Source organism: Equus asinus, chromosome 3, assembly GCF_041296235.1.
Source record: "Equus asinus isolate D_3611 breed Donkey chromosome 3, EquAss-T2T_v2, whole genome shotgun sequence".
Taxonomy (NCBI): domain Eukaryota; kingdom Metazoa; phylum Chordata; class Mammalia; order Perissodactyla; family Equidae; genus Equus; species Equus asinus.
In genome coordinates, this window is record NC_091792.1 from 54,947,102 (window position 1) to 54,973,406 (window position 26,305).

Sequence of the window (26,305 nt, forward strand, 5' to 3'; positions counted from 1 at the left end):
ATCTCAGAAATTAGACACATATGTAAAGAACTGATTTCAAATGCTCTAAAGCTTTCTCTTCATTATCTCACACTGAAGTAGTTACCTTTAAGCACTAAGAATAAAAGCTCAAGGGTGACATCAGCATCATGGTGGAGTGACTTCTTCCCTTGGACTCTCCCCTCTAAGATACAACCAAAGGGACATTCATACACCAACAGACGACATATACACGTCACAAAAGATGTTTGGGAGACCCACACAGCCATACGCCTGAAGGTGGTGGTGGGGCTGGATCCTCCGGAAGAAGTGGAAGCTGATCCACAGGAATTCTGTGGTGAGAGACAGGCTGTGGCAGCGGGAAGGGTGCAGGTGAGAAGGGTGCCCCATCCCCACCCTACTACAGTCCCAGAATCATCCAGAGCACAGTGCAGTGAGGGGGCTAGTGGTGGTGGGGAAAGTGTGCAGCCCCAGAGCCATCTGGAACTCGGTGCAGAGACAGTGGCAGCAATGGAGGGGAAAGGGCATGGCTGAGAGAGCATCCAGCCCCTACCTGGTACTCCAGCCCCAGAGTTGTTCGAAGCTCAGTGCAGAGAGAGTGGCAGCCACAGAAGGGAAAGAGCGCAGATAAGAGAGATGCCCTGCCCCCACTCAGTACTGCAGCCCCAGAATTGTCCACAGCATGGCACGGAGAGCTTGGCAGCAGTGGCAGAGAAAGGGAAAGTGCACAGTCCTGCAATCACCCAGAGCTCCATTCAGAGAGACAAGGAGGGGCTGGGGGAAGCACTGGAAAAGGAGAGTACCCCTCCCCCTGCCCGGTGCTCCAGAACTGCCATCGATCAGTCGCTCAGAGAGAAAAGCAGTCAGTGGCTGGAGCCCCTGATCGTGCCAGGCCCAGAATACACAGTGCCTGATCTCCATCCAGTGGCAGTACATGGCAGCTGTGATCTGATAAAAACAACAGGAGGAAGCAAAAATCTACCCCATCAAGCAGTATGAGTAGGAATATTAAAGCCCCAGAACACAAGGAAAGTGACAAGCACCCAGAAACCAACGTTGAAGGAAGAGAAATCCATAACCTAAATGACAAAGAATTCAAAACAGCTATGATAAAAAAAACTCAACAAGTTACAAGAAAACACAGAAAGACAAATTAACAAATTCAGGAGCTTCTTCACAAAGGAGATTGAAACCATAAAGAAGAACCAATCAGAATTGTTACAGATGAAAACCACAATGGATGAAACAAAGAAAAATCTGGATTTCCTAAACAACAGAGCTGACAATATGGAGGAGAGAATCAGCCAATTAGAAGATAATACTATAGAAATGCTTCAGAGGGAGGAGAAGAGAGAACTAAGACTAAAAAGACATGAAGAAGCTCTCAGAGAAATATCTGACTCAATCAGGAAATGCAACACAAGGATTATAGGTATTCAAGAGGGGGAAGAGAAGGAGAATGGAGCAGAAAGCTTGTTCAAAGAAATAATAGCTGAGAACTTCCCAAATCCGGGGAGGGAGCTGGAAATCCTTGAGAAAGAGGCCTCCAGATCTCCTAGCTTTGTCAATGTAAAAAGACCCACTCCAAGGCATATAGTAGTGAAGCTGGCAAAAGGTCAGGGACAAAGAAATATGCTAAGGGGAGCTGGGCAGAAGAAAACTTACAAAGGAACCCCTATCGGGCTTTCAGTGGATTTCTCAGCAGAAACCTTACAGGCTAGGAGAGAGTGGAATGATACATTCAAAATCCTGAAAGACAAAAACTTCCAGCTAAGAATAGTCTAGGCAGCGAAAATCTCCTTCAAATATGATGGAGAAATAAAAACTTTCCCAAATAAACAAAAGCTAAGGGAGTTCATTTCCACAAGACACGTCCCCCCCCCAACAAAGAAATCCTCAAGAAAGACCTCATACCTGAAAAAAAGAAAAAAACCGGAAAGGGGCTACAAAGCCTTGAGCAAGGAGATGAATAGGTAGGCAATAATACGAAAATGGCAGCTCTCTATCAGATCAGGTTAGCAAACACTTAACTCTAACATCAAGGATAAAGAAAAGGAAAACATCAAAACAAAAATGATCTCATCTTTTTAACCACAAATTCACAACACAAGTTGGAAAAAGATATGACAGAAATAACTTAGAAGGGGAGGCGGAAAGGGATGGAATCAGTATAGTCTAAGGAAACAAGAGGCTATCAGAAAATGGACTATCTAACTACAAGATTTTCTATATGAACCTAAGGGTAACCACTAAACAAATAATTAGAACAGAGACATCTATGATAAACAAGGAGAGAAAGCAGAAAACCAACAGAGAAAACTACCTAATCAAATTGGAAGTCCGAAATACACAGGATGAAAAACAAAGGATATGCAGAAGAATTGGGGAACATGTGATAATATGGTAGTATTAAGCCCTCATATATCAATAATCATTCTAAACGAAAACGGATTGAATTCTCCAATCAAAAGACACAGAATGGCAGGATGGATTAAAGAACAAGACCCTACAATATGCTGCCTCCAGGAAAGACATCTCAACTCTAGAAACAAACATGGGCTCAGAGTAAAGGGATGGAAGACAATATTCCAAGTTAAGCGTAAACAAAAGAAAGCAGGGGTTGCCATACTTATATCAGACAAAGTAGACTTCAAGATAAAACTGGTAAAGAGAGACACAAAGGGGCAGTATATAATGATAAAAGGGACTCTCCACCAAGAAGACTTAACACTTATAAACATGCATGCACCCAACACAGGAGCACCAAAGTACAGAAAGCAACTATTAACAAACCTAGAAGGAGACATCAATGACAACACAGTAATAGTAGGGGACCTCACCATCCCCCTTATATCAATGGAGAGATCATCCAGACAAAAAGTCAACAAGGAGATAGTGGACTTAAACGAAAAACTAGACCAGATAAACTTCATACTCCAGCCAAAAACAGTGGAATATACATTTTTCTCAAGTGCACATAGAACATTCTCAAGGATAGACCATATATTGGGAAACAAGGCAAACCTCAACAAATTTAAGATTCAAATCATATCTACCATCTTTTCTGACCATAATGCCATGAAACTAGAAATAAACTAGAACAAAAAAGCTGGAAAAGGAACAAAAATGTGGAGACTAAACAACATACTACTGAACAACCAATGGGTCATTGAAGAAACAAGGGGAGAAATCAAAAAACATTTGGTGACAAACAAGAATGAAAACACACCATATCAACCCTTATGGGATGCAGCAAAAGCGGTCCTAACAGGGAAATTTATAGCAATACAGGCCCACATTAACAAACAAGAAAAAGCTCAAATAAACAATCTTAAACTGCACCTAACAGAATTAGAAAAAGAAGAACAAAGACCAAACTCAGCAGAAGGAGGGAAATAATAAAAATTAGAGCAGAAATAAATGAAATTGAAACAAAAAAACTGTAAAAAGGATCAATGAAACAAGGAGCTGGTTCTTTGAGAGGATAAACAAAACTGACAAACCCTTACCCAGACTAAGAAAACAAGAGAGAAGGCTCAAATAAATAAAATTAGAAATAAAGAGGAGAAATTACAATGGATACCACAAAAATACGAAAGATTTTAAGAGAATATTATGAAAAACTACACACCAACAAACCGGACAATCTAGAAGAAATGGATAAATTCTTAGACTCTTACAAACTCCCATAACTGAGTCAAGAAGAAATAGAGAATGTGAATAGACCAATCACAAGTAAAGAGATTGAAACAGTATCAAAAACCTCCCCAAAAATAAAAGTCCAGGACCAGATGGCTTCTCTGAAGAATTCTACCAAACATTTAAAGACAATATATTACCTATTCTTCTCAAACTATTCCAAAAAATGAGGAAGATGGAAATATTCATAACACATTCTACAAGGCCAACATCACCCTGATCACAAAACCAGACAAGGACAGCACAAAGAAAGAAAATTACAGGCCAATATCACTGATGAACACAGATGCAAAAATCCTTCAACAAAATACTGGCAAACCGAATACAGCAAAATATTAAAAAGATCATACACCACGATCAAGTGGGATTTATACCAGGGACACAGGGATGGTTCAACACCTGCAAGTCAATCAATGTGATACAACACATTAACAACTGAAGAACAAAAACCACATGATCATCTCAATAGACACAGAGAAAGCATTCAACAAGATCCAACATTTGTTCATGATAAAAACTCTCAATAAAATGGGTATAGAAGGAAAATATCTCAACATAATAAAGGTCATATATGACAAACTCACTGCCAACATCATACTCAATGGGGAAAAACTGAAAGCCATTGTGCTGAGAACAGGAACAAGGCAAGGGTGCCCACTATCATCTCTCTTATTCAACATAGTACTAGAGGTTTTGGCCAGAGCAATTAGGCAGGAAAAACAATTAAAAGGAATCCAAATAGGCAGTGAAGAAGCGAAACTCTTGCTCTTTGCAGACAACAGGATTTTACATATAGAAAACCCTAAAGAACCCATCAGAAAACTACTAGAAATAATCGACAACTACAGCAAAGTTTCAGGATACAAAGTCAACATACAAAAATCAGTGGCATTTCTATACTCTAATAATGAACTAACAGAACAAGAACTTAAGAATACAACCCCATTTACAATTGCAACAAAAAGAATAAAATATTTAGATATAAATTCAATCAAAGAGGTGAAAGACATATACCAGGAAAACTATAGGACATGACTGAAAGAAATCGATAATGACATAAAGAAATGGAAAGATATTCCATGTACATGGATTGGAAAAATAAACATACTTAAAATGGCCATACTACCTAAAGCAATCTACAGATTCAATGCAATCTCAATCAGAATCCCAACGACATTCTTCACAGAAATAGAACAAAGAATCTTAAAATTTATTTGGGGCAACAAAAGACCCCAAATAGCCAAAGTAATCCTGAGAAACAAGAACAAAGCTGGTGGCATCACAATCACTGACTTCAAAACACATTACAAAGCTATAGTAATCAAAACAGCACGATACTGGTACAAAAACAGGCACACAGATCAATGGAACAGAATTGAAAGTCCAGAAATAAAACCACACATATACAGACAACTAATCTTTGACAAAGGAGCCAAGAACATACAATGGAGAAAGGAAAGCCTCTTCAATAAATGGTGCTGGGAAAACTGGACAGCCACACGCAAAAGAATGAGAGTAGATCATTATCTTTCCCCACACACAAAAATAGACTCAAAATGGATCAAAGACTTGAAGGTAAGACCGGAAACCATAAAACCTCTGGAAGAAAATACAGGCAGTATGCTCTTTGACATGAGCTTTAAAAGGATCTTTACAAATATGATGTCCACTCAGACAAGGGAAACAAAAGAAAAAATAAACAAGTGGGACTTCATCAGACTAAAGAGCTTCTGGAAGGCAAAGGAAACCAAGATCAAAATGAAAAAACAACCCACCAACTGGGAGAAAATATTTGCAAATCATATATCCAGTAAGGGGTTAATCTCCATAATATATAAAGAGCTCACACAACTGAACTACAAAAAAATAAACAACCCAATCAAAAAGTGGGCAGAGGATATGAACAGACACTTTTCCAAAGAAGATATACAAATGGCCAATAGGTACATGAAAAGATGCTCAACATCACTAATCATCAGGGAGATGCAAATCAAAACAACCCTTAGATATCATCTTACGCCCATTAGAATGGCTATATCACCAAGACAAGAAATAATAAATGTTGGAGAGGTTGTGGAGAAAAGGGAACCCTCATCCACTGCTGGTGAGAATGCAAAACGGCACGGCCACTATAGAAAACAGTACAGAGATTTCTCAAAAAACTTAAAATAGAATTACCATATGACCCAGCTATCCCACTACTGGGTATCTACCTAAACAAGTTGAAATGAACAACCCAAAGTAACATGTGTACCCTATGTTCATTGCAGCATTATTCACAAGAGCCAAGACATGGAAGCAACCCAAGTGCCCAATAACTGATGATTGGATAAAGAAGACGTGGTGTATATATATATATACAATGGTATGCCAGTGTATACTACTCAGCCACAAAAAAAAGACATGATCATCCCACTCACAAGCACATGGATTGGTCCTTGAGGGCATCAGGTTAAGCGAAATAAGCCAGACAGAGAAAGACAAACACTATATGATCTCACTCATATGTGGAATATAAACAAACTTAGGGGCAAAGAGAACAATTGAGTGGTTACCAGGAGGAAGTGGGGTGGGGGGGAGAGTGGGCACAAGGGGTGCAGGGGCACATTTTCATGGTGTTTGACAAATATAAATGTGCAACTGAAATTTCACAATTTTATAAACTATTTAGACCAGAATTAAAAAATTTAAAAAAAAAAAGAAGCGGGGAGAAAAAGGTAGCAAAACAACAAGGCAGGGAGGTGGTGGCAAAAAAAGAATAAAAGCTCAAAAACACTGGCTTTCTGCTTGTGCCTAAAAGCAGGGTTTTTATTTGGCCTTTAATCCTATTAAGTGCTGTTAAAATATTAAAGAATATTTGTTTACTGATTTGGAATTCACTCTATTCAATCATTTTTTCACTCATTTTTTAAAAAGAACCTTACTAGGAGCTTACTCTGTGCACAATGTATAACATACAGTCCCCAGCTTCAGAGAGCTGACAATCTTTTTAATAAAAATAACATTAAGAAGACACATATGAGGTGCCAAGGAGTTCAGATAAGGAAGAAATTATTTTCCTGCTTTTATTTGAGGGAAAGGGATAATTAGCAAAGAAACAAAAAAGGTTTCTGGAAAAAAAGTTATTTGAGGTTTCTCCTACCTCCCTTAGAGCAGTGGAAAACTGTAATCCCATGTGGCAGTGTCCTAGGACATAGAGCGAACATTATATTCCTTAATATACAAGCTAACAGTGTGAACACTTATCACACAAACGGCTCCTTTTGCTTTTTTTCAGGGCTTTGTCTTTTTAGTTAGACTATAAGATTTCAGGGAAGAACAAATATGGTCTTTACTTTGTACTCTTTGAGGGCTCACAAAATAGTACATGATCAATGTCACATGTACCTATGCAGAAGAAAGAAGAAAAGAAAAGAACACTTTAAAAGGAGGAGGGGGTATGTAATGAACAAAGACAAGAAAGGAAAAAGTACATACAAGGTATAGTCATTAACTAGTGCTACATCCAATTTAGCCCTGACTCAGAATTCAGGAGCATTATGGGAGATTAGTATATTGCATGCAGTTCAAACCTGGGAAGGTATTCAATACACAAGCATGAGTATGACATTTATTTGGTAGGGTGGGACTTTGCCACTAAACGTTTTCTACATGAACATACTTTATACATTTTTTATGTCAATAAGCCTGACTCTAAGGATCATTAGATTTGAATTTTGGTGTTACAACAGGAAGTTAAAGGAATTATATTAATTTTTAGTACCTTTACTACTACTATTAATAATAATCTTAGCAGACTACTTATTTTTCTAACTAAAGAAAACAGTTACTAAAACTATTTTTTTCCTACTGTTGACCTTTTGGAATAAAGACATATTCCAGTGTTCTCAAGAGAGTTGACCATGATTAGTTTTTCTCTCCAGGTTTTATTTTCAATAGTTATCAATTTCCTAAAAATAATAACAAAATGTCTTTTATAGAGAGCTTGACTAAAATTTTTGGTTTTTATTCATTCTTTTAAAGAATGAGCAGGCAGTGACTTGACAAAGTCTAAGTTACTACTCATTGAACTATTCACTCATTAATTTATGAGGTAAATATTTATTGAGTGCCTACTTCTTGCCAGGAACTATTTGCCAGGAACCAGTGAACAATAACAACAAAAATCCTTGCTCTCATAGAGCTTACACTGTAATGGAAGAGACCAGCAACAAGCAAAGACATGAAAAACACATAGTACTTTAAACAGCGATAATGCGGAGAAAAACAAAGCAGATAAACCGCTGTGATGGGGTGGAAGGACAGTTGTTATTTGACATAGTGTGATCAAAGATGAAGGTTCTATTCATTAAGTGAGCTTTGAGCACAGATCTGAAGGATGTAAGGGACAGAACCACACAGTTTTCCTAAGTGAGAGTCCTCCAGGAAAAGTGGACAGCAAGTATAAACACATTTTTTCAGATAAGTGCTTGGCATGTTTGAAGGCAACAGGTTTAGCAAGGCTGGATTGGGAGTAGCAAGGGGGGAGTAGAAAATGAGGCTTGGACAGGTAGTAAGGGCATTAGAGGGCTCTGTAGGTCTTTGTAAGAATTCTGATTTTTACTCTGAGTGAGATGAAAAGCCACTGGAATCCTCTGAGCAGGAGAGTACAATGACCTGACCTTCATCGTGAAAGTATTTAGGCTGCTCAAGAGAGAACAGACTGAAGGAACTAAGCTTGAAAACAGTAAGACAGTAAAAAGATTACTATTATAGCCCAGGTGAAAAATGAGGGTGGCTAGGACTAATGTGGTGATAAAACAATGAAAAGCAGTCAGACTGTGAATATATTTTGCAGGCAGGGTCAACAGGATGTGATGTTGAAAGGGTAGTCAGTGATGACACCAAAAGTTTTTGATGAGAACAAATAGAAGGATGGAATTGCCATTTACTGAAATGAGGAGGATCAGTTTGGGGAAGGGGTGGAATCAGGAGTTGAGTTTCACATATATTAATTTTGAGATGTCTATTAGAAATCCAATTAGAGATATTAAGACAGATAGGAGTCTGGAGTTAAGGGAAGGAGTCCAGGCTGGAGATATAAATTCGGGCGTCAGTTCACAGATGCTGCCAATTAGAGAGAGAGTATGGTACAAGAGACAAGATATCCAAGAACTGAGTACGTAAGTACTTCAGCATTTAAAAGTCAAGGACATGAGGAGGAACTTGAAAGTAGGCTGAGAAAAGCAGTCAATTAGGTAGGAGAACGAGAAGAATGTAATACTTTGGATTCACGTAAAGAAAATATTCAAAGAAGGAGGCAGTAATCAAGTGAGTCAAAAACTGAGATAGAGGAAGAAGACAAGTGACTCCTGGACTTCACAATATGGAGGTCTTTGGCAAGAGCTGTTTCAAACCAACCGTGACAAAGAAAGCCCTGAAAGCAATAGGGTCAAGAGAAAACGAGAAGAGAGAAACTGGAGACAGCACAGACAATGCTTTAGGAAAGTTGTGCTGTTAAAGGAAGCAGAGATATAGGAAAGTAGCTGGAAGAAGATACGGGAGATAAGAGAAGGGTTTTCTTTAAAAAAGACTGAAGATACAATATACAATGTTCTTTTGCTAACAGGAATGATTCAGTAGAGAGGAAAAATCAAATGATGCGGAAGAGAGCATGAAGTACTTTAGTAGGCAAAAAAATCCATAATAATAATAGTACACAAATGGCAGGGGTGGCTCTAGATCAAAACAGAGACAGATCATCCAAAGTAATAGGAAGAAAGGCAGAATATTTACAAACAGATATGACTAACTGGAAGAAATGGTAGTGAGTGTGGGAAAATTTTCTTCCAATTGCTTCTATTTTCTCAGTGAAAGAGAAAGCAAGGTTATTAGCCTGAAATGAAAAACAAGAAGGTAAGAAATAATCATCTAGAAAGTGGGAGAGAAAATGGACTGAGGAAATATAATAGGGCGGCCAGAAGGTACTCACTTGACACTGTTGGTTATAAATTTAAAGTGAGACCAGTTAGAATGGTTGTACGTTTTCTCCAACCACATTCTATTGCCCAAGATCAGGCACAAAAGAGGTGGAGAGTTGGATTTCACCAAGTTAAGTTTTTGCCAGGTAATTTGTAATAATGGAAGCAAGGGGCAAGAAAGAGTAGAGGTTTTGGAAATTATTATAATGAGAGAACATGGAAGTTAAACGAGAAAAGGAAAATGAAAACTAGGAAGAGAGGGACAATGAAAAGACTAGTAAGACCCATGGATCCAAAATAGGACAAATTAGTTTTGGAGACAAGAGTCCTCGAGAAACAAGCTAGAAACATAGGAAGTAGTGGTCAGGGAGAGGGATGCTTATAACTGAGACCATGGAACAGCTGCTATTATCAACAGTGACAAATTTGATGGCATGACTACAGGTTTGAGTTCTAAGGTAAGGTGGGAGACAAGATCACTGAACAAGAACAATCAAGAAAATAGACCATGTACCCTTGGAAGGACCACCTTTTTTGTATACAGAAATCACCAACAATTATGACAGTGTTGGGAAGAGTGACACTGAGTTAGGTGTTAAAATCCTCAAAAAACAAGGGTCTGCAGATACCCCTAACACACAGGGATAGCGGGTGATACAGTCTGGTAGCATAAACTCAAAGTTTGGTGGGGTGGGTTAGGGAGCAGGGAAGAGTCTGGCAGTGAGAAGCAAGGAAAACACCTTCCCCATCCTACCTCTAGACCCAGTGGTCTTAAGGGATTAGAGAGGAAACAGCCACCATGTAAGAGAGCTGCATGACAGTGTGCTCAGGGACAGGGCAGGTTTAGAAGAAAAAGGTAAAGACGATCTTTATAAGTTTAGACTACAAGGGATTTTGCTGATAATACACTATAAGAGGGCTTTGTGGAAGATTTTAGTGAGCCACGCAGAAGGGTGGGACACATAGTGACACTCACCCTGTGGGCAGCTTCCAGGAGAGTTCTGTCAGTGCCCCTGCCAGCCTCCCTGTGAGTTTCAGCAGCCCCTCAAGGCCAGCTTCCCACCAAATTCTGCTGGTGCCCAGCTGGCATCCCAGCCTGCTACCCAAAGAGTTCAGCAGCACCTGCCAAGTTCCACCAGGATCCAACAGCTTTCCCAGTAAGTTCAATGGTTCCCAAGCAGCTTGCCAGTACATTTTACTGGTACTCTGGGCAGGTTCCCAGGGAGTCTGATCAGCTCCACAGTGGACAATTTCATGTCTGCCAGCCTCAGCTTGTGGCACCTCAGTGAACGCTGCCATCCAGTGGGTTACAGCCATACCACACCCAATAAGGTCTGAATCTCAGCCTTAAGGGTGGGGTTGGGGACATATTTCAAAATTTGTCCTTCTTTGGGTACTCTGTCTGAGTACTAGGAGTAGTGGCTGCTTCCTATATTTGCTATTTCCGTATTCTTTTAGAGTTCTCTTTATCCCTTAAAAATTAATTCCCTAAAAACAGTTAATGATTATTTATATTAAACTTTCCCTGATCAAATTATTTTGGTTTTTCTGTTTCCTGACTGGATGCTGACTTATACAACTTATTTGATGACTGCTTCACAGTAATCATTTTGAACTACTTTATGATCTATTTTAACCAAAGTGATCATTTCTACTGTGAAGTTTATCTTACAGCAGTGTGTACACATATGTATCTAAACATGTGTGTGTGTATATGTACATGTGTATACATGTAGTCCAAAACAAAACAGGTTCCATATGCCAAAGTATGCAGCTATTGACATGAAGAAAAACGTCAAAGTCCTGCAACTAACACTGAGTGTTCTTGGGCATGTCACCTAAACACTTACAGGCCTTAATTTTTTCATCTGAAACACAATAGAGTAGACCACATGATCACATTTCTTCCAGCCCTATGATTTTGATTTGTTTAACTGATTGTGTGAATTCTCAAATACAAAATTTTCACAGATTTTTATCAAGCGTATCACAGATATTTACTTGTTTTATGCACAAAAATAAATGTCTCTGCTTAGGTTGTTCAAAAGTGATTTAATTGATGACGTCACTTTCTTTTATATTGCACCAACTACTTTACCTAATATAGCTACTTAATTTGTTTTATGACTTCTGTAAGGCTTCTTAGTTTTAAAAGACTGGAGAAGACTGGCGAAGCAGAGAACAGCAACGTTCTTTAGTAACTTAATCAAAACAATCCTATGAATATCAAGAAAACTGAATTGAGCTGCAATAAAAATAAGGTCAAACTGAATTTGTTACTAATATACAGTTTGTAACATGATCATACCTGTTTATGTTTTTGGAGTGGTTTCTTTTCATGTAGTTTTTTATCTCCATATTTCTTATATGTTAAAGGTACTCCATATTTAGCAGCAGGCTTTGTAATTTTTGGAGCAGGCACAACAGAAGCCAAGCTTTGTCCTGAAGCTGGTCTTTTAGCTATGTGAAAAGATAGAGTTCTTTATATTAAATCTTTAATCTCAAAATTCAAGATATCACTTTTTCATTTTTACAATCATCTGAGAGAATCTGAGACTTTTCAATAAACATCTTATTTACTCCTTAGAACATGCTAATGCCTTCATTATAACTATTTTACACTAAAGCCACTTTTTTTTCTTTGCAGGGGAAGAGTCGTCCTAAGTGAACATCTGTTTGTCAATCATCTTTCTGTTCCTTTTCCCCCCGAAAGCCCCAGTACACAGCTGTGTATAGTTGTAAGTTCTTCTGGTTCTTCTGTATGAGTTACCAACACAGCACGGCTACTGACAAACCAGTGGTGTGGTTCTGAACCCAGGAACCCAACCTGGGCCACTGAAGTGGAGCATACCAAACTTTAACTGCTAGGCCATCAGGGCTGGCTCAAAAAGCCACTTGTTGAAAGAAGTAAAAAGCCATAGTCCTCTAAGATGTTGAAATTTCTCATATAAAAAAAGCACACCCCTAAAACTGACTGTGGGTGATGACTGCACATATCTGTGAATATACCAAAAAACACTGAATTGTAGACTTTAAATGGGTGAACTGAATGGTATGTGAGTTATATCTCAATAAAGCTGTTAAAAATAAATTCAAAAAAGAACATTCACTATTTTAGAGATTACTTTCAAAATCAGATATAAACTTCAAGAGCAACTGTTACACATTAATTCCATCACTATGAGAAACTTTAATATTTTCTTCATATGTAGTCTGAATGATGTCTATACCCACACACCTACTGAAGAATAAACACTGAAACAATCATAGCTAAGGTCCCTTGAAATGGGTTCCTTTGTACACTGCTGGTGGGAATATTAAATTGGTCCAACTTTCTGGAGGGCAATCTACATCAGGAACAATGTTTATGAACTGATTTTAAAGAAATTATCAGAGAAACACAAAAATTTATACACAAGGATAAACCCTGCAGCATTATGTCTTAAATTCTCATTGAAAGCTAGACAAAGATGAGGCTTAGAGCAATGATAAATTCAAGAAAAATCATTAAACCATAGTAATTAAAAGGAAAGCCTACTACTTACATCTCTCAAAGATATCAAAGCATGTCAAAGAGTAGTCTGCGTCAACCCTGTCCAGAACCCTCTTTCCTCTCCTAACCATTTCCCACATCTGCTAAGGTGCCTCTCTGCTCAAACTCCCCCACAGCCTGAGTAGCAGATTGCTTTCTTCCGCTTCCAGCCTGCTCGCTATCTCAGGATTTTATCATTTGCTAAATCAATTAAATCAACCTCTTCCAACAGGTATTCTTCCTTTTTAGGAGGGGGAAAGGAGAAAAAAATTTAACTGGCAGTTCACCATGAAATACCACCATTAAACTCACTTCTTCAAAGAATCTTTGAATGTATTAGAAAATGTTCATCATATAACACTGTGAATTAAAAGAAACAAACCTTTGTTTATAAAGCAACCCTAATTTAATCATTATGCATGTTATCACAGAAAAAAATATACTAAATATAACAGTGTGTGTTAAAATTAGGGGTAATTTTTATTTTCTTTTTAGTTTTTATAATGAACACATTATTCATATAATTTAGTAAACTCTTATAAAAATAAAAATAATATTAGCCATTTGATTGGTATTTTAGAGATTCATAAGTAATTTGTGTTGAAGATATGAGATATAGTGTGATAAGGTAAGGTTTTCCAAACTTACTCCAACTATATCCTAACATGAACCAGGAAATGTGGAGAAAAAATATTTCCCTTTGAGAGTTCAACCGTAAAATCAAATCAAAACACAGATATACCAAGTCACACTGTAACCTGGCTACATGTATTAACATAATCAAAGAAATACTGTGTATTTCAGAAAAGCTGCTGGAGGCACAAAAGCATAAAAATGAAGATTCCAAGAGACAGATATGAATAGTTCCCATTCACTTCCAGAGAAGAGGGAGAATGACTTATCTGATTTTTGAGCATTTCTCAGGCTCAGTGACAAGGCTACTAGTAGGATGAGGCTTAATATGGGAAATTGGAGCCCATAAAGTATTTATAGGCCTATTAGCAATACAACTCCATTTTAGCCCCATGCTACCAAATATTCCATACTTCCAACTCCTCTTACAACAAAATAACTTCTTATGTAGGCTTATCTATGTGGAAAGAATGTGCTGACATGGAGTATTTCTGACTTTTGTGACAATGAGACTTTTGATTAAGACTTGACTTCTCATGAGGCTTGACAGCCAGGAGAAACAGGCTGATTCTGCTGTGTGACTGTCTCTCATGAATTTTTTTTAGAGCAAGTTGATTTCTCAGGGACTGACAGTCTCTGCGCACTGACAGGATGGATCTAAGCGTCTTTAAGAAGAGCTAGGTATAGGTGGCCTTCCTAGGATGCACTGCCACACCACTTTCAGCTTATATGGACTCAGTTTTATAATACAGTATATATTTTTATTTATTTATTTACTCAAACTCAAAATGGAGTAAAACATGAGAAGCACTAGGTTTGAAAAACAATGTACTCTTCAAATCTTAAATAACTTCCACTCATTTTAGAAATCCATTCTGAAACCACCTTACGTAGAAAAAATTTCCCTCTCACAAAAATATATCTATCTATCTATATATATATACACACATAATACATAACCATACCCACAATCCTACAAATATTCTGCTGCTGCTGGCCACATTTAAAAGAAAAATGGTAAGGTTACTGACCTCACATTAATTTACTTGTTAACATTTTAGAATATGAAGTATTTCTCAAAGAAAAATATTTTACATAAAGATTTACACTTAACCAAGACATTTTATAACATTCTATGACAATATTCTAAGAATATCAGCTAAGCATTTGATAAAGACAGAAGATATCAAGATAGATTTCATTTAAATAAGGCAGATAAGAACTGGAAATTTTGTTATTAATTCATCAGAAAGTGTATATTGTCATATATCATAAATAATTTAAAGATACATTTTCTCTGGATCAAATTTACATACAATTATCCCAACTTATTATATCTACATAGATCTCTAGTACAATTAGTAGATATTACTAATTAGTATAACAGTATATTGATTATCACAAACAGGTGAAAGGATTCATATTAAATTCATTTACCTGGTATAGGCTGTGCTCCAAACTTGGAAAATGTTTTTAGGCAAAATTCTTCTGCAATAAGCTTAGATTGAAAGGGGAGGGGGAGTTAGAAAAGATGTTAAATTTTCAAAACAAAAAACCTACCCATTAATCAGAATACATTTTTTTTTCTGTTTTCAGTCACAATTATGCTGTCAAATAAACTGTACTAACTAAACCCAAGTAATCCATTCACAGAATTCCTCTCATTCAAACTCCCTCCCAATCTTACCCATTTATTTTTTTCACTTCTCCAGACAAGCTTCCTTCTCAGACTAACCTAATATACCACAAAGACACCAATACACTGCTTGCCTGTTCTATATCTCAGCAATTCAACACAACTACCTCCTCTCTGAAATAACCTCTATATTCTATGTGCATCTATAGCCCTCATTTACTTCAAAACTGATAAAGAATCATCTTATTATCCCTTTCTGATTAACCACTGAGTTATTTCAACTTTACTCTGAATCTTCTCAGCATCTTCGATGAGTTTTCACTCTTATCAATATATAACTGTAAACATGTTATTGGATAAATATTTGAAAATTCTTACATAATTTATCAAATGTCTCTTTCTACCATTACTAAAACACCGCACTTCTTTTTCTCTAGCATTTATGAATATATTTTGAGAAGAAAAAAATCATTAGTTTTTCCTGCCAGTAATTTTCTCTCCCTACTCACTACATTTTTTTCCCCTCTTTAGGTGCAAAACTATGATGCCAACAAAGATTTACCTCATTTTAAGCCTACTTTTTTTCTTACTGGGTAAGGAAGAGGAAGGCAAGCAAATTTTCTCTTTTTTTAGGAGAAAACAGGCCTGGTGGAGAGAATATTCCCACAGTGGTAGCAGACCAGAAACTCCAACAGGCAAAAAACCATGACTGAGATGGTCATCTTTCCCGTTAAGGATCCTCCAACAGCAGTTGTTCTCAAAGTCTCATACTAGCAGAATCAGCATCACCAGGAACGTATTAAATATGCAAATTCTCAGGCTCCACCTCAGAAGTACTAAAATAGAAAGTGTAGTGGAGGGACCCAGCAGTACCCTCCAAGTGATTTTTACATATGCTAAACTTTGAGAACCACTGCACCAGAAGATAAATTAAGTGAAACTCTATTTCACAGTCAATTCAGAACAACTGTGTGAATGTGTTTTCTCTTCTAAACATTTGCATTTTTTCTCTTTCTTTATCATGGAAGAAAAATGGGTGCCTTATGATCTCCAGCTTGTCCCAAACTGGGTAAATTCTTCCACTGTTTGAATGTCTTTCTTTTCCTTGTGTAAATGCAAATATGAATTAAAAGATGGGATATGTAGTGCTGGCCCAGTGGTGGAGTGGTTAAGTTCGTGTGCTCCATTTCAGCGGCCCAGGGTTCGGGGTTCAGATGCCAGGAGAAAACCCAGTACACTCGTCAAGCCACACCATGGTGGCATCCCACATAAAATATAGGAAGACTGACACAGATGTTAGCTCAGTGACAATCTTCCTCAAGCAAAAAGAGGAAGAGTGGCAACAGATGTTAGCTCAGGGCCAATACTCACAGAAAAAAAGGATGGGATGTGTAAAATCCAAGAAGATTCTGGAATTCCTAAGCTGTGTTGCCCAATACAGTTGCCACCCATATGTAGCTATTTGGATTAAGATTTAAACTGAATGTAACTAAAAATTCAGGTCCTCAGTCAAACTGCTGCATTTTAAATGCTCAATAACCACATGTGGCTAGTGGCTACAATGTTGGACCATGCAGATATAAACACTTCATCATCATAGAAAGTTCCACTGGACAGCACCTATATTACTCCTATGTTAGTAATATAGATTCCTAGTGAATCAGAGTTTATCTGTGATTTGTCAAGCCACATCCAGGAAAAAGTTTCCAGGGTTTGCAAGATTGAGAAGTAGTCCCTATTAACCTTGGCTGATGGCATTGAAAGAATTAAAGGATTAAAAAACAAACAACTGTACAGACTATTACAGTGATACTGGAAACAATAGTTCATATGTTCCAGGAAAGCTCATAAATTATTTCAAAGTTAAAGCCTTAAAAAAACATATCACAAACTTTCTTGCTAGAATACTGAACAAGTAATATATAGCAGAAAATAAATCTTAAGAACAAAAGATAAAAGTTTTTATGAATAAGGAAATCTAAGTGGTGCCTAAATAGCGACAAGGGGCTATGTATATACTAAACATGTAATGTCAAATACTCCATTTATTAACAATCGTAATCTGCCCCTTTTTCTTTCCACATAAGTTTTGCATATATCAGGCTTGGATATTTTCTTTCATTGCTGACTAGTTGGATTCCAGTGCTTCAGCCTTGAGACTGTATGTCCTAACTGCTGGTATAGGGGGAAAGAGACCTCAGCAAGATTAAATGAAGTCTTTCTTTCTTCTCTAGTAGTTTCCAAAAACAATAGTACATTGCATCATAAAACTGTCCTTTAAAATGTTTTTTATAACAAAGGAGTCTTGTAAGACACCCACGTTTCAGAGACTGTTGCTATGTCCTATACAAGTAACTTTTAACTTTCAAATTTTAATTGGCTTTCCTGCTTACCAATGTGTTCTCCTGGTAATAATAGTTAAACCCACATCTCTGTTTTCTGAAGAGTATTTGTTCCTACAGATGTTTTGTTAAGCCAGAGGATTTGGGCACCTTCCTCACAATAAAACTATGAGTTTGCTAGATATCTGATTTACAGAAGAATTTAAGTGATCATTTAAAATTAATAAAAGTCATACAAAACATGTAAAATAATTCCAGTTTCAGATGATTGTATTTATATCAATAACTGATGCTATTTGATAGAGATTTTTCGTAAATCCTGTCAAATTAAAATTAAATTCAACTCATTAAATATTTATTTTGGACCTATATGTGAGTACTATAGGAAAAATCGTGAGTCAACAACCTATTACACCCACATACAAATGCCCATAGAACAATGGTTTCCAATCATTTTCTATCAAGTAGAATATAACTGTAATCATATAAATTATGATGATATATTTATATTAGGATAATAAAGTGATATATTGATAACATTTAATATATATTGAATACATTGAGCACTTACTGTGTGCTAGACATTAAGTACTTTACTTAATAAAAGTAAAGTGCTTTATCACTGTTAATTCTTGTAAAAAACCTCATGATGGCAATATATTTATAATCCTATTGTTCACAGGTGAGGAAAGTGAGGCACAGAAAGGTTTAATAATTTTACAGCTAGAAACCCAAGAAGACAAAGTTAAAAGGTGGTTGCCAGGAGCTTTGGGGAGAGGGGAGTGGGGAGTTACTGGTTAATCGGTGTAGAGTTTGTTTTACAAGACGAAAACTATTATAAAGATGGACGGTGGTGATAGTTGCCCAGCATTATAAAGTATTTAATACCACTGAACTGTACATTTAAAAATGATTAAGATAATAAATTTTATGTTAAATACACTTTAGCACAATAAAAAAAATCAGAAAACAAAACAACAGAAACCCAAGAGACAGAGGAATGATTCCGTGCTATTGTGACTTATAATAAATATATAGTTGGTCTTCATCTAGTTCGTTGCATACAGTTCCTAAAACCTTGGAATTTCCTACCTGGTAAGAGCATAAAGGTGTCTTTTTTTTCATAACAAGTCCCTTTCAACCACATCTGAATTTCTGTTAATGAGGTGACTTGTGGAAAGCCCCTAAGGATGGTCCCCTCCCCCTGAGGAGGAAAGGGGCTGGAGTTTAATCAATCACTAAGGGCTAAGGATTTCATCAATCACGTCTATGTAAAGAAGCCTCCACAAAAACCAAAAGGACAGGATTCAGAGAGTTTCTGGGTTGTAAACATGCCAGAAGTGCAACCCACATCCACAGGGACAGAAGCTCCTACACTTGAGACCCTTCCAGAACTTGCCCTATGTACCCCTTTCATCTGGCCATTCAGATGTACCCTTTATAATAAACTGGTAAATGTAAGTAAATGTTTCTCTGAGTTCTGTAAGCTGCTCTAGCAAATTAATCGAACCTGAGGAGGGGGATCGTGGGAACCTCTGATATATAGCTGGTCAGTTAGAAGCACAGGTAACAACCTGGACTTGCCGTTGGCTTCTAAAGTGGGGGCAGTCTTGTGGGACTGAGCCCTTAATCTGTGGGATTTGATGCTATCCTAGGTAAATAGTGTCAGAACTAAATTGAATTCTAAGACACCCAGCCAATGTCACAGAATTGCTTGGTGTGGGAAAACTACCACACATTTGGTCATCAGAAGTGTCAGAAGTTAAGTATTAACTGTTAAGACAAGACACACAAGAGGAATCTCTTCCTCCCTACAGATTCACAACTGGTAAGCAAACAGGAAGGGGAGGAGTTATAAAAGAATGGAAAGGAAGGTGACCCCAATGTAGTTTGAAAAAGGTGCTTCATTACTCAAAGATTCTGACATACTCTCGTCAAAACAGGGGAGGGCATGTCCTAGTTAAGCACCATAACCCTACTGTTCAATTTTAATAAAGTAAAAAAACATACCTGAGGGGAGAGAAACTTTTCAATACGTTTGGCTATAAAACCTTTCTCCAATATGGAGTTGACTGATGGTCTATCCCTAGGATTTCTTTTAAATAACTGTGAGAGCAAACTGCGGAGATCATAAGAATAATGCAAAGACACAGGTGGAAAAGATCCAGATATTATCTTCAGTACCAGGTTTTTCATATTGCCAGCTTCAAACTAAAATCCAGAAAATAAATTAACATATATTAAATGTACATAAATTGAAAATGGGAATATAAACAAGGAAAAACAGTTCTTTTCCTATCAAAATACAACAGAAATACAATCCTGTTCCAAATATTTTAATCAGCATATGTTCTCTATGTATCAGCAAGGTTTACTTAGTTATTTATAAACATATTTAAAAGAGACCAGCAGTCCTCCTAAAATGTTATAACTTGCTATAAGACTAATTTTTATTCAAAACACAAAAAGATGGGATACAGGTATTAATTGAAATAAAGATTTTATAAAAACATGACAACAACCAAGATGGTAAAACAAACAAACCTGGCGGCCTTCACTTAAGACCTGCCTTCCTGGGCCCCTACTGGAGTAACTAGAACAAGAATTAACTACAGGACTAAAAGTATTTGTGGAAATAAAATAAACAAAAGTACAAATTACTTTCCTTTTAAACACTGTTCCCATTATTTTTTTTAAGCATGTAATGCTCCCAAAAGCCACAGAATCAGCAATGTGGCAAATATTCCAAAGGAGATTATAAGCCATATTAACAGGAATATATATTTACAGGATTTAACACAATATAATCTCTACCTGAAGTTAGAAAAGAAAAGAAAAAAAACAGAAACAGAGGCGGGGCAGTTTAAAATCTAAAGATTTCATTTTGAAAGTAAGTAAAATTAAGCTTCTGTCATCTCTGCTAAAATAGTATAGAACAGTTGTACACTGTCAATATGTTCCTAACATACACATAAGGAAATAAAACATGCTATAAATAAGGCATTGGTGACTATACCAATTATAAAAGAGTTCTGTTCAATGTTGACTTCTCCTGTCACATTTAAAATATGTCATTCAGTTTATTAAAATTTGAATACAATTCAAATGTCTAGAAATATCTATGTACCTAAGAAGGAATCCTAAATGCAAAAAGATAGGTTACTCTTATTCCTTCACTACAGTGAATTTTCATTTATTTCTCAACTGACATATTCTTCATAAATAAAGGTTAGTGAATTACTTAATTTCATGTGTCCACTTAAGAGTAAACAATTCCAAAACATAGAAGCAACAGTGATGAACAATGTAGATGAAAATATTTTTAAAAAATACACTCATTTAGACCTAAAATGACTACATGTCACAGAAAAACTGACCAATTCCTTCAAATACAGATCTGATAACTACCATCCCACATCACTTTGGCAGTCTATGTTTTTCGCCTTAAGAAAGAAAAATAAAACCTAAGGCAATAGAGTAGAAGAACATGCAACCCTGAAGAAACACAACAAAGAGTAATACTCTCCAAATAATATCAGGCAATAAGAACACGCTAAAACTGCTTATACAATATAATCAAACTTTTGAGGGGGAAAAAAAAATCTCATTCTATAAATTAATCTAGAAGAAATTTTAGAAGGTAACCTCAAAATATTACAAGTACTCATTATTGATTGGAAGAATTACTTTTAATATTCACTTCTTTATATTTGTATGTACTTTCTTAAGTTTTCTGTAACAAAAATACATTATTGTTTAATCAATGAGGGAAGCATTTTTAAAAAGCAAGATTTTTGAAACAGAAAGTGATTAAAATTCAACCTATTTAGGCTTAGAACTTCCCCTTTTTAGTGTATTACGTGCTATCTCAAAAAAGTCTCAAAAGTGAAAATTTTAAATACTCTGAACTAGAGTATTTAAATTGATAAAATCTCTCAATGAGTATGTTAAAAAGCATTCGTTTGATAATTTAAATTCCAAACTCAAATAATTTTGGTGTTTTGAAAGAAATTACTAAAATGAAACTAATAAAATTTGTTAAGCTAAAATATCAAATTCCTGTATGAATCTAACATTAAAAAGATAGCAAATTTACTTCTGCCTTTAGAAATAATTTTCTGGAAAAAAGTATGATACATATATAATAACAAATATATAACATGCATATGTAATACATGCATATATGTTAAAAGAAAATCAATTTAAATTTATACTTCAGAGGAGAAATTTTAAAACTGACACAAGAATTTCTAACACAAGAGGTTCATCTGAAAGATGACTTGTAACTTTTTAAAAATAGAAATATTATAGGTACTTTTTGACATAATTTTTAAAACATCTCAGAAAATTCTACTTACTGCATGTTTAAGTGTGCACATCTCATAAAGGACACATCCCAGAGCCCAAATGTCACTAAAAAAGAAAAAGATGAGAAATTTTCTCTAGGTATCAGAATTTACTTAAAATTTTTTTTCATTTAAAGGAACCAAGAACAGCATAAAAATACTTTGCAAAAATATGAGTTCCATAAGACATCGTTTAAAATTTAAAATTTCAACCATAACCAAATGATAAAAGCAGCTATCCCAGATTATAAAAAGAATCTTTGCTCAAGTAATTATTTTAAAGTTCTTCATGATAGAAATTTGATATTTAACAGAACAAAATGAGTAAATTTCATGGATATTCCATTTAGTTATCTTATTCACAAGTCAAACTGCTATATTCAGTTATTTGCAAAATACTCTGACTTAGAAAATATTATAAAAGCAAAATACTGCTTTAATGAATGTAAAAATATTAATTTACTAAAATTAAGCAAGAATAAACTTGTGACAGCCAACCGAAATGTTATGAAAGAGTAAATGTATTATTTTATTTTATCCTAATTTAAAGACTTAGTTACACTATCTTCTTTATACATGGTCTCTTCCTCTCTTTTATTTTAAGCAGATATTTTTATAATGAAAAGAAAAGAAGAAAAGACCGGGCCAGCCTGATGGTGCAGCGGTTAAGTTGGCACGTTCTGCCTCAGTGGCGCAGGATTTGCCACTCTGGATCCTGGGTGTGGACCTACACACTGCTTGTCAAGCCATGCTGTGGCAGGCGTCTCACATATAAAGTAGAGGAAGATAGCCATAGATGTTAGCTCAGGGCCAGTCTTCCTCAGTAAAAAGAGGAGGATTGGCAGCAGACGTTAGCTCAGGGCTAATCATCCTCAAAAAAAAAAGGACCATTTCCACTTTTTAAAAGGATGAAAAAACCCTCATAGTTCAGAGCTACAGTGGCTCTCAGAAGTCAACAAAAGCAAATCCACTGTTCCCGAAAGCTGAACTTATTGGAAAAGAATAAAATCCATTATTGAAATCCTAAGGTTATCTTTACCTGAACTCTCACAAAAAAATCTACAAATATAAACTCGTACCCCACAAATCTATTTAATTTCAAGATTCAGCTGGGAAAAATGGAAATGAAATTAAGCTATTTAGTGATTTGTACATGTTACATACTGAACAGTATAAACAAAAACATTAAACTAATGATCCTATTAATACTTTAAAATACATTTAGAAAAATATGCTCATCTGTTATATTTTTTGTGTTTTTTTTTTTAGATTGGCACCTGAGTCTACACCTCTTCCCAATCCTTTTTTTTTCTTCTTCTTCTCCCCAAAGCCCCCCAAGTACACAGTTGTATATTCTAGTTGTAGGTCCTTCTAGTTGTGCTATGCTTGCTTCAGCAGTACATACACTAAAATTGGAACAATACAGAGAAGATTAGCATGGCTCCTGCGCAAGGATGACACACAAATCCATTAGATTTTTAAAGCGCTTTTCCCACAAAATTAATTTTATATAGAATTCTCCAATGGATGATTAAATCCATTCTAATTTAAAAGATAAAGACTGATATTTTTCACAGTTGATTTATCCACAAGAGACAGAAATAGCTTTAAAATGTAAAATTACTTTAGCTCAAAGAAAATGCTGGTATCCTTTAGAATATCCACTAATAATACATTCCATAGACTAGACTGATTAGCGTGATTTAAATTGATTTCAAAAATACATTGTTAGGATAATGGTCTCAGTCTCTATTGCTCAGGTTGAAAATACAACTTCTCTCCACCCTCAAAAAAAAAGCTGGGGGGTGGGGGTGGGGGGATAACAATCATGCATACACGCATTACTGCCAGCCACCACTTTCTTCCATGTGGCTTCTACAGGTGCTTTCAAAATTAAGACCAATGTTTCTTGGTTGGGATTTTTCAATTAGAAAAAGTGAGAGAAAATAAAGTGTAATTGGAATTCAGCGGCAGAATTCCTCTTTCCATCCCCATATTGGACAATCTGTTAGCCATAGGACAGCTCAGGGACAGGAATTCGGGCTTGGGAGCCACATGCCCAGGATCTCTCCACATTATTTTTCCTTATAAGGAAATGACTAATGATGAATACCTACAACTCAAAAAGTTATTGTGAAGATTAAAAGAGTTAATACATAGAAAGCATTCAAAACAGTGCCTGGTATACAGTAAGTGTTCAATAAATATTAACTATTATAATTCAATAGGAAGTAACTATTACAAACAGAAAGACCAAAGAAAGCATTTTATTTCCAACTATCACTTAAATAATAAAGTGATTCTTTCTATAGTTCCTTTAGTAAGATAGTGAAATAGCTTCTTTTTAATTCTCCTCATCATATATTAAAAAAAGTATATATATGTTTACATATGTGCATTATGGATTTTAGAATAATACTCTGAAGGTTAATAAATACAACAGAGAAAGACTGAAAGGAAATATATCATGTAATGAATATCACTTTAAATACCTTTTATTATTGTATGGTTTGTTTTCACAGATTTCAGGTGACAAGTAGTATGGAGTCCCTATGCAAGTTCGAGCCAGCTCCACAGTACTAGAACAAAAGAGCATTATTGTAGACGCTTAAGATACTTAAAGATATTACAAATCATCACGTATACATCATCATGAATTAAAATTTCACTGAAAACATTATATTAAAACAAAGTTTAAAATGGATGTTACCTATTAAGAACTCTAGCAATTCCAAAATCCCCAAGCTGTATTGTCCCATCTTTGGTTAAAAATATGTTCTGTAAAAAAGAGAAAAAAATCAGAAATACTATTATAGTCCAGTTCCAAGTTCAGAACTTTTTCCATAAAAATGAATCCAGTTAAAAAATACGCTGGGATAACTGGATATCCACATGCAAATGAATGAATGCAGACCCCTATCTCACACCATACACAAAAATTAACTCAAAATAGATTCTAGACCTAAATATAAGAACTAAAACTATAAAACCCCTAGAGGAAAACACAGGAGTAAATCTTTGTGCCACTAGTTTAGGCAATGATTTCCTAGATATGACACCAAAAGGACAAGCAAAAAGAGAAAATATAGATAAACTGGATTTCATCAAAATTAAAAACTTCTGTGCAAAGGACACCATCAAGAAAGTGAATAGATAATCCACAGAATTGGAGAAAATATTTGCAAATCAGGTATCTGATAAGGAATTTGTATCCAGAATAAAGAACTCTTACAACTCAATAACAATAAAAGAAAACCAAATTTTAAAATAGGCAAAGTCACATATTATATGATTCCATTTATAAAAAATGTCCAGAATAGGCAAATCTATAGAAACAGAAAGTAGGTTAGTGGCTTCCAGCATCCAGGTGGAGGGGGAATAGGGAGAGACTGCTAATAAGTATAGGGTTTCTTTTTGGAATGATAAAATATGTTCTGGAATTAGAGAGCAGCGATAGTCTCACAACTGTGTGAATACACTAAAAATCACTGAACTGTACACTTTAAGTGGGTGGATTTTATGGTATATAAAATATGTCACAATAAAGCCTTAAAATTTTCCAGTAATTTACCTGATTTACATTCACAAATACAGAACTCCAGTGCTCTATCAGTGAAGCCAGGAGTTTTGGGGTAATATGAATTAAACTCCATATCAGTCAGGAGACTTGACTCAGGGAAATGCTCATAGCCAAAGATGACATAAAGTGAGGTTAAGTGGAGTAAGTAAGATGGGGTGAAATGAAATAAGGTGGCAGAGGGTCAGGGGACAGGAAAGATGGGGTATGGAGCTCCCATCACAGTTTCTCTTCTTTCTACTTCTCATCCTGGGACTATTAGGCTAGAAGCTGCAGGCCTAAGAAGGTAAGAAGACAGACACACAGCCTTGACACCAGGAGTGAACTCCCTGAGAACTCCCTTCCCTGGGAACTTAGAGAGCCCACGTGAGGCAACCATGAAAGAAACCTCTACGCAAAATGAGTGGGCTGTGGGGACAAAACATCTCCACAAAAGAGCCTGCCCTCCCCCCAAGAAAATCCAATATACATGAAGAAGTCTAATGCGAAGAAAAACAGCCAATACAATCATCAGAACAAGAATTCACTTCAGATAGAATTAATTTTATAAAACAGTCCAACAAAAACTTTACCATAAACATGTTTAGAAAACTGCAGAGAT

At 36.0% G+C, this 26,305-nt stretch overlaps 1 protein-coding gene and 1 non-coding gene across 13 annotated transcripts in view; one reads left to right on the forward strand and one right to left on the reverse strand.

Annotated features, from left to right (window-relative positions):
• Positions 1–26,305, reverse strand: part of NEK1 (NIMA related kinase 1) — a 220,342-nt gene that overhangs the window by 156,346 nt on the left and 37,691 nt on the right. For all 12 annotated transcript variants that reach the window (XM_070505065.1, XM_070505062.1, XM_070505061.1 and 9 more), the window contains 6 exons: positions 24,838–24,905; positions 24,620–24,706; positions 22,140–22,194; positions 19,792–19,992; positions 15,241–15,301; positions 11,947–12,098 (listed from right to left, as the gene is read on the reverse strand). In XM_070505065.1, coding sequence (XP_070361166.1) covers positions 11,947–12,098; positions 15,241–15,301; positions 19,792–19,992; positions 22,140–22,194; positions 24,620–24,706; positions 24,838–24,905 — 624 coding nt within the window. The remainder of the gene's footprint in view (positions 1–11,946; positions 12,099–15,240; positions 15,302–19,791; positions 19,993–22,139; positions 22,195–24,619; positions 24,707–24,837; positions 24,906–26,305) is intronic.
• LOC123284862 (U6 spliceosomal RNA) lies at positions 23,514–23,618 on the forward strand. Its single transcript, XR_006526307.1, has one exon. It is a non-coding gene; the product is annotated as a U6 spliceosomal RNA (small nuclear RNA).